Below are 10036 nucleotides of genomic sequence, written 5' to 3'. Positions count from 1 at the left end.
CGTCCATATTAATGTCATTGGTTGACATATTCCAACTAGAAATTAAAAATAGTTTTTATTGTCGCGTCCAATAAAGGAAAATTATTTTAAATGTCCCACTATATCAGGATTGGCGAACCTTTTTACGTACGCATGCCAAAATTTCCCAAATATTATTTTTCGACTGACGTGCCGAGTAGTTGTTCATGGTGAAAAAAATAGTTTTCAAAGATTCCATTAAAAAATGACGATGTTCTAGATATCACTCACAGAACATAGCACACATATAGCTTTATTACTTTTTTAATTACGCCGTTCATTTCGGTCCACCAATTTTGAAACGTCTGCCAGAATTACCACAAGCTCCGCCAAGTTTTTGTTCCTTATTTTTTTTCTGACCATGTCCTTATTTGGTAGAGCTATTCTTGTGTGTAGAAATGAAATTGTTTGTTACTGTATTACTTAGTTTGGTTCTTTACACACAAATTGACACCAGAATTGCTCCGATCAGATGACGCATTCTCTCACTACAGTGGTCTCAAGCATTGTAAATCAATGAAAATCAGAGGTTCGCAGCGCGACTTCTCCTGCCGCCGCTAGATGTTACTGCGATAATATTAAATGTGACGCATAAAGCATAAGGACCTATGCAATTATATATTTACATTAAACGTAATGCTTATTCTTGAAGAGTATTTACCTTCTGTTTTTTATACAATGCGATCTGTCATTTATTATTATTATTACATATAAGAGTATTTTTTCTCTTCAAAATAAAAAATTTGCATGCCACCACTGCACTATATTATTAAAACCATTTAGACACTTCACACGCATGTATCAACTGACATAATATTGTAATTCAAGTAGCATTGTCCAAATGCCAAAGTGCGAAAATTATAAGTGTCATGGCCGCCGTGATATATTATAAGGATTGTCAGTATTGTAATTCTCAAAACGGCCACGCTTCACGTTAAACTTGCCGCAGTCTAGACACTCCGCAGTGCATCCATTTATACAATTTTATTTTTGATTTTATGAAGATTATAATATGAGCCTATGTATGTATGTGGACCTTTGTCAGTAAACTGGAAATAAGAAAGTAGACCATGCAGCCCCTCATCACATATTATGTACTACATTCATAACACTAGTTTATCTAAAGCCAGCCATTCGACTCAGAGACAGGTGACAGACCTGCATAGAAACGTAGTGTCACACTAAGTCATATCGTCGGATGTCTACAAACTAATGCAGTTTGAAACCTGAGCTTTGTTACGATGCAGGTAGAGTTAATTTTTCCATCACTTTCATCTGTCTGTTTCAATCCACTGCTGAATGAAGGCCTCCTCGAGCTCTCACCACTCTTTTCAGTTCCTTGTTCTTCGCAGCTACTTAATTCCACTGAACCTTAATATTTAATCAATCCAGTATACCTTGGGGCGTCTTCAGTCATTTTCAATCTCAAGTCATCTCCAATTTTATTATTAAGGGATTTGGCGTACTTAATTAGGCCACATATCGTCGTTGAAATTAGAAAAATGTGAAACACTGTTTTAATCGAAAATTGACTTTGAATGCCATATATTTGTAAACCAAACCATGTTTTTTGTCTCCTGTAAACTAGCGTTTTTGGACGATATGTGACTTTCTCGTTTGCTTGTTTTGGAAATGTGTGGCGGTGCAAGTCACTAAATCCCAGTAGCGAAGAGTGAAGGTAGGCTGTTAAGACCCACCATAAATAGTGCACAATAAACTTTTTTGGTCATACGTATTCGTTTTTATTGAACTAAGACTACAATTTACAGATGGTATTGGTTTGTTTTTAAAAATCAAATAAACCCTGCCTAACCAAACCAAAATAGTTTTTGTCTATTTTTGGTGATACGACAAAATTATGCACACTTTTTCAATCATACTTATTTGTTTTCGTTGGATTAAGAATACATACTACACATATTCTTAGTTAATTTTTTTAAATTCATTATGCCCTGCCTAAACCAAACTATAATAGATAAAAAATATTATTCTATCTATACAATATCCAAAGTTATGCATGATTTAATTGCATAATTTTAATTACTTTATAGTTAGACGAGTCTTATTGACCATCTATTATGGCTTGGTTTCGCAGGGTTTAAATGAATTTTAAAAACTATCCAATACCATCTGTTAATTATAGTCTTATTTCAATGAAAACAAATACGTATGACTGTCAAAATTTAGTGTGCACTATTTATGGCGGATCTTAACAGCCTATCTCCACCCTTTGCCACTGCTAAATCCCTGATGTCGGCTGCATAAAACCACTTAAATGACTTTACATTTGGCCCATATACAGTGACACAGCCCAACACGGGTCTTCGTGAATAGCCTGAGTGGACAACGTTTGGCGGGGTGTGAGCGGCGTACGCAACTCAAACATATAACCGTCTGTGAAAATGTTCGTAGACAATGTCTTGTTTTGGTTATGCGGTTATATGTTTGTGTTGCGGACGCCGCTCACTCCCTGCCGAACGCTGTTCACTCAGGCCGTACACTTACATTGTTTTGTTTCTAATAATTGGATGGTTTTCAGTCCCTAATTTCTTTCTTAACTTTCTTCTTTAAGCACTACGGTGCATGATTGCAGCAACAGTCCCGTGCAGCTCCGTCTTGGGACGGAATGAGCACTTAAAATCACTTCTTTCAGACACGTTTAAAGCGTCATAGAAAGCGGCCGTGCATATCCACGGCTGTGCATATATGACGGGTGGTGGTGGGAACTTTAAAGTCCCTATCACTTCCGCCAATGTGGTGTCTAAAAACACACACAACTCCATTCCATAAAATAATTTTTAATTTTAATACGTCATTGAATATTTCATATTGAAATTGAGGGAAATAAAAACGTGAAACCGGGGTATTAAATGTATTAAAATGACACGGGACTGCAGAAACTACAAGCAAATAGTGGGAAAATGTAAATTCTGGACATGTAAAATTGATATTCCGCTGTAACTTTTGATCTAGCAATCGAAATTTGCTGATTTTTATGAAACATTGATGTTACCTGGTGAGTAGTAGATAAAGTTTTAAAAAGGCGAGAGAAAAAAACAGCAACAGAGTTCTGAGAATGAATTTGTTGAAATGGAAATAATCGGTTTTATACAAATATAATATCCTGTTTCAAATATACAAATTTGATGGTATTTTAACTTTAGGAGCAAATTGTTTTGAACATGGTATGTCCAGTTTAGCAAATAGATCAATCAGAGGCTTGACGTTTGTAGAATCCAATCCGAGTATAGTGCAGTCCATGTAACACGCGTAAATTGACGCAGCTTTTCCCATAAAATCTCTACGGCATACCACTGGAAGAAAATAAAATTTTATGTAGAAAAGAGATGGATAGATCACGGGACGACAGGAGTTCCAATCGATCGGCTGGAGTCTTTGCTATCTGGAATTTTACTCTGCCCTTCATACTGACATCACATATAGTTGAATTTAACTTTCAAACCCAATTAACTCGGATCAATAATTCGTTTTTAGAGGCCATTCATAATATATAACATCTTGCCTTAAGGAGGGTGATATTATAATGTGATTATTTGTGATGATGGAGATAGGGGGGGGGTTGTATAAAATATTACAAAACCAAAAGAAATATAAACCATTAAAAAAAAAAGTGAAGCAATTGTGCTCACTTTCGCAAAAAATATCACGATGGTGGGTTATTCTTGGATTTCTCGCGGTTTGTAATATCCCTCGCAACTAGACTACCCTCCTTCTCATGGGCATTGTGCCTAAGCATGTCATATCAAAAGAAAGAAAGAGAATTTTTAGGTTTTTCATCAGTCAAGCTTAACTTCTAAAAATATAGATATGTCAGTTATATAGTCTTAACAGCAAAGCTTGTCACTTTCTTTCCACGGACTGTTTGACATATTTCATGGACTTAAAAAATAGGATAGTTATTTATTTGAAAACACATCGGTATAGTATTTTATTATATCTAGATGTTTTCAATATCACTGTTTACACAATATACATTATCTGTAATGTTTGTTTTTATTGAATTGAGACTACAATTTACTTAATATGTTAGTTAGTTTTTAAAAATCAATTAAACCTTGCCTAAACCAAACCAAAATAGTTTTGGTATGCTTTGGCCGATCAGAAAAAATTGTACACACTTTTTTCATTCATACTTATCTGTTTTCATTGAATTAAGAATACATATAACAAATGTCATTGGTTAGCCATAGTAGATTTTTGGGTTTCCACCGTGTGTCCTTCTTCCTTATTTACTCATCGTTTCGGCCTGATTGATATCAACATATCATCTCTTGATAATGGCCTCTGCAACGAGCCCGAAACGTCGAGTAAAGAAGGAAGAAGGACGCACGGTGGAAACCCAAAAATCTACTACGATAAAAAACAACCGTGAAAGCCTCAAACATTATATTATAGTCATTGGTTAGTTTATTAAAATTCATTAAGCCCTGCCTAAACGAAACCATAATAGATAAAAAATATTATTCTATCTATAAAATATCAAAAATTATGTATGATTTAATGGCGTATTTTTTTTACTATTATCTACTTATTATGGCTTGGTTTTCGCAGGGTTTAACTGAATTTTAGAAAATAACTAACACCATCTGTGAATTGTAGTCTTAGTTCAATGAAAACAAATACGTATGTCAGCCACTTCCTCAACCTATTAGGTCAATACTTTGACTCATATACAAATTGAAAAACAATATGTGTACTTGCCAGAACCAGGATTCAAACCTGAGACTCACGACGCTATAGTATCTGATAACAATGATGATAGCGTTATTATCAGATATTTGAAACCAATTAAATTAATGTTCATATTGAATCTAATAAAATTGGAACATTATTGTCTGCAATGGCTAGATGAACAATGCCATTGCCGACTCAGTAGAAAGACGATACATTCACAACGACTGGTCCTACTTTTTCCGCCCCTCCTGTTGTTGTCTATGGACGACCTGTCATTGTTCTATAGAGTGCTCATACTGACGCGTTTGTCGTGTTCACACAGGGAATGGTTTGATTAGGATAGATGAGTTACATGATAAATAATACACTAGCATTAACACACCTTCTATAATGTAATGCAGGGGCCGGCACCATGCCCAACTATTAGGACCCTAAAGTATAGGAGTATTTTTAACGCTCCGTCTTCAAATAGAGCAACCTCCACAGGAAATAAGAGTCACTCTGGAGACTACACGAAATTAAACAATATGACACAATAATATCTTACATAATTTACGATCCCGATTTTTCGAACAATCTAACAAGAGTCTAACCACTCTAATCCCACTCCTATTTCACTCACTGCCATTACTTCTTAAAGATGCACTTAACCAAGACCAATACAATTTTTAACACATTAACATGATGATGATACACAAAGTCCAGTTTATTGTCCTAAACGACCTAAACCTAACTTAAAGTTTCAAATTATACTGAAATGTTTGTTGTACCAAAGCGTAAATTTGATCGTATTCGCGAGCCTTTTTGTGTAATAATTTTTTTAGGAGGCACTCCCTAAAAGAACTGTCAATGTACATTTTTAAACATATTAAACAGATTATATTGTTTTCGCGTTCAATGCAGAAATACGAATTTTTCCACAACTCTTTATAATCACGAATTCGGAACTGTCTTACATTTTTTTGGCTACTCATTTTACTTAAATTCAATAGAAACACGGACAGTCAAATGATTTTTGATTGAAATGATTATGTAACATGTGGTATAAATACATACTTGCGAATAGGTTTTAAATAAGATAATTTCGCTTTTTTTACTGAAAAAGTTACGTTTTCCACACATATACTCTCGGGTCTAGTGCTGTTGACTTAACTTTAAGAACTTTGCAGTTTAATATAAATATTGAATGTTAAGGACAAAAATAAATTTTGTGGCTTGATTACTTTTTACGTTTTTATTAGCTCGTATTCTTATTTGTCCGGTGGTTGTTTGTCCGGTACAAATCTTGCAAACGATTTTTAACTAACTTCCCGACTAGCTAGACATTTGAAACTTTTAGAATATACCAGAACACTATGCCAATGCATTTTTTTAATACTTTTAGTCATCTTTAAGTAGACTTGAATTCATTTTAAGTTAATTCTGTTTTGAGTGAAAAGTTATTTCGGAAGAAATCCGTAATCCAATCCACTATTATTGGTTGCTAGGGGTCTGGGGTCCTAGCAACTAGATTATTAATATATACGTGCGTTACTATAGAAATCAAAATGACATTTCAGTATTATTTCTATCAAGTACAATTTGTTTTGATTGTTTAAGCTAGCAAGTCAAGTGTATATGATTCAACAGAAAATTTAAAACCGTTGTATATAAAAAGTTCGTTTTATCTTGTAATTATTGTTCTTACCCCGTCTTATCTGTTACGAGTCATGTGTTGACACTCGACTTTGCAAATTGCTTCATCGATACATATTATGCCTGTCCTATTCCTTCATCGACTTATGAAATACTGTAACATGCGTTAGAAAAGGACCGACGTATATAATTGAGACACACTATATAGGACAATTTTATTTAAAATACTCTATTTCACCTGTCATTTCATAAATAGGTATAAATTCTGGTTACGGTGCCGGCCTCTGATGTAATGCATACATCAATGCTACCTATTTTTTGGAAATCGATATTATCATCGGTTTTTGTGTGAAGGACTAGTCTGACTTTGACAGCTGATGAATAACAGGAATGCATATTATTTATAAATAACACTGATAGTTAATATATTTGATTTGACAATTTTTTATACTTAATTCAATTTGAAAGGAGAATGGCCGAATCAAAATGTCAAGCAATGTGGGATCTGATTTTGACAGCTAAAGAGTGGACCACTCGTTGCTTGTGCAAAAAGATATGCTCAGGCTTTATTAATCTAAAGATGGCGCTGACAACGCGTAATTTTTTCATCTCGGTGCTATATAGACGACCGTATAGTATATGGTCATCTCTTTTCGATAAGAAAGCTCACGGCGAAGTCTGCTACGGTGAAATGTAACACGTACAATTTACATGCAACCAAAATTGGTTTTATCTTTTATTTTTTTAGGTTGGGCGGTGTTTGGGTCTCTGGTCGGTAATTGTGCCGCAGATGCTGTCATGAGCTTTTATGATTTTTTTTTACGAAAACAGTTTAATCCATGTAGACAATTATAATAAATACCTTTTTCGGCTCTATATTACGACCGTACACCCTGGTTAAACTTCAGATTTCTTTTATCAATACTTGAAAGCATCTAAGCGAGATTTTTTGAGCATAGACAATCATCGAAAAAACCGCTATTATATGGCGAAAACGCTATTATAAACGTAGACAATAAGTACAAATATAAAAATCATTTACAATGTAAGTATAAAATTCAAACATTTTAAATTAATAAAATTCGCCGTTTTCAAAAATCAGTATAGCATAATAGAGTTCGCCAATGCATTTCATAAAATTTAAATAATTATAAAGTAACCTAAGACATTCGTGCACACACCAAAGCAAATTTTCGCCAATCAAGCTCATATTGGCTAACGGGAAAGAGCACGCGACGTTCAGATTTCGGAAGGTAATTAAGTTATTATCTTACAAAGTTCAATATGGAGCGCTGCGATTGTTTGACGTTTCGGTATCGAGCATTCAAATAATATATCAATAATTTTATATTATCATTGATACAATTATTTGTCTCCGACACTGCCATCCATTCGCATTTACCACGTCAAAATAACCCGAAAAAAGCACCCGCATCGATATGGAAGGTCCGGTCAAAAGAGTCTCAAAAAATAGCCAATATATGACAAATTGATGGCTTTCATTGAAGAAATACGAGTGATAATGGCTTGGATGGTTTGTATTTACACTTTGATTAGTGATTGTTCTTATAAGATTGTAATATTTATATCCATAGTCAGTATTCCGTATTAACGCATAACCGAGAAAATTAAGATTAAAAAAAAATACGAGGTTAGTTTGGTATAATATTTAATATGAAAGATAACACGCTTCATGAATATTTATGATAGGTATATTATGCCGAAAGGTAAGTTTTAAGTAGGAAAAGTGGCATTTTAATGAAAACTAGTGAGTTTAATTTCAATCAGTGTGAGCCGTTTTATCGAGGCTATTTGACAGGGCCATTTGTTTGTGGAAGCGAAATGTTAAATATTATAAATTGGAGCCTGTTTTATTTATTATACATTTAATTAAATGAATACAAAATAAATACGGAATACTGACTATGGATAAATATTATTATCTTATAAAAACAATCACTAATTAAAGAGTAAATAAGAACCATTCAAGCCATTTTCACTCGTATTTCTTATTTTATTGATTAAATTTGAGTCGGAATTATCTGAAATAATAACAATATCGTTTAGTTAACACGGCTAAATTTTATATAAAAAATATTCTTATCTATAACGTTATTTTCAAAAATGTTCCTTATTTTCGCATACTTACCTACCTATTTAGAGCGTTTTTATACGAAGGTTCAAGCACGAGTGTCTTTGTGTCAAAGGTTACTTTATAATTATTTAAATTTTATGAAATGCATTGGGGAACTCTAATATGCTATACTGATTTTTGAAAACGGCGAATTTTATTAGGTAATTGAAAATGTTTGAATTTTAATTTAAAATTTTCATACATTTTGATGCATCATTATCACAAACTAAGATTATATTAGGTAATATTAGGTTGGGGGTAGGTTAGATTAGGTTTGGTTTGGTTCAAAAAGAAAGTTATAAAATCTCATGACGGCAGCTGCGGCACATTTACCATCTACTTAGTCTTATCTTTAAATTTCTGATACCTATATAAATTGGAAAAAATAAATACCTCCTGCTGCAACACCGCTTAAGATATTCGGCTGCTCCAATAGCTTTATATTTGTAGTTTTATCACCATATTCTGTGCGAAGAGTGCGTATACATGTACCATCTGACCCCATATTGCTTTTATATTGTGTCAGCGGTAGTGATTGGATGGCAATAACAATATTTGATGGTCCGAAATACGGTTCTATCAAATATAAAAGATCACTCATTTTATTATCATCACTGTTTAGGCTTGTACAAATGACAGTGGATTTATTTGGTAGCACGTACAGATGCATCTTTCCTTCATCAACGTAATTTATTGCTTCTTCCGTAATAAGGCATCTTTCAACAAATTCAACGGCTGAATTTCCTTCAACTAACAAAAATAAGTCAATGTTTTCCAGAGGCTCCACTTGTTTATACCACGATAACCTAAAAACATAAAATAAACAGTCAAGAAACTTGTTAATTATTGATATACTTAATATTGTTATTGTGAAAGATCAAAACAATGTGGGGAGGTCTAACTTCTCTTCGCTTTCATCGTCACTATCGTATGTCTCCCAGACAGCTCGGCTAGACGGCTCAACAATTTCACCGAAGGTAGCCATCGCAAATTCGTAAATTGTAAAAATTTTGCAATTCACGCCGGCGACTGTCAAAAGTTAAATTGACATCAGTGCTGCCATATTTTGAAAGTGGAATTATAGTACAGTGCCTTCAAAATTATAGTATTTCGGCAAAAAATATAGTACGCGTTGAGTGACCGATAATTTTCTGCATTTTCAAAAAAATATACATGAAGGGTAATTAGCGTCTTGTTTTTTTAGACAAACTTTAAATGTTAAGTCAGTGGTTTCCAAACTTTATGTTACTACGCCTTCCTTTAAAAAAATCTAATCTAGGCGCCTCCCCCCCCCTTATTTCATTAAATAATACAGGCACCTTTTTAAATAGTCAACAATGTACCTACCTACTTACGAATAAGAAAATGAAAAAAAAATTAACAAGGTTTTACTACTTAGGTACATTACATTATTTTTTGATGAATGTGCTTGTTTTTTAGCACAATCAATTTCAATAGTTAGTAGTCAATCCAAGTTCATCTTCGTTCATTGACAAATGGATTCTATCATGGACCCCACATCCCGAAGCGGCCCCCCGAGTCAAGATTTTTCAA

At 33.7% G+C, this 10036-nt stretch overlaps 1 protein-coding gene across 1 annotated transcript; it reads right to left on the bottom strand.

Moving 5' to 3' along the window:
* Positions 1 to 3083: 3083 nt before the first annotated feature.
* Positions 3084 to 9534, bottom strand: PSMG1 (Proteasome assembly chaperone 1). Its single transcript, XM_085942091.1, has 3 exons — positions 9385 to 9534; positions 8876 to 9288; positions 3084 to 3332 (listed from the first exon to the last, which is right to left on the bottom strand). Exons 1-3 carry the CDS (start codon positions 9465 to 9467, stop codon positions 3148 to 3150), a joined length of 681 nt encoding a protein of 226 aa, XP_085798217.1. The 5' UTR covers positions 9468 to 9534; the 3' UTR covers positions 3084 to 3147.
* Positions 9535 to 10036: the final 502 nt, after the last annotated feature.

This window comes from Rhyacophila brunnea, unplaced genomic scaffold (assembly GCF_057557595.1).
Source record: "Rhyacophila brunnea isolate RB1 unplaced genomic scaffold, BYU_Rbru_1.0 scaffold_14, whole genome shotgun sequence".
In the NCBI taxonomy this organism is placed as follows: domain Eukaryota; kingdom Metazoa; phylum Arthropoda; class Insecta; order Trichoptera; family Rhyacophilidae; genus Rhyacophila; species Rhyacophila brunnea.
Note: the sequence above shows the minus strand (reverse complement) of the source record. Positions and strands in the feature narration are given on the sequence as shown.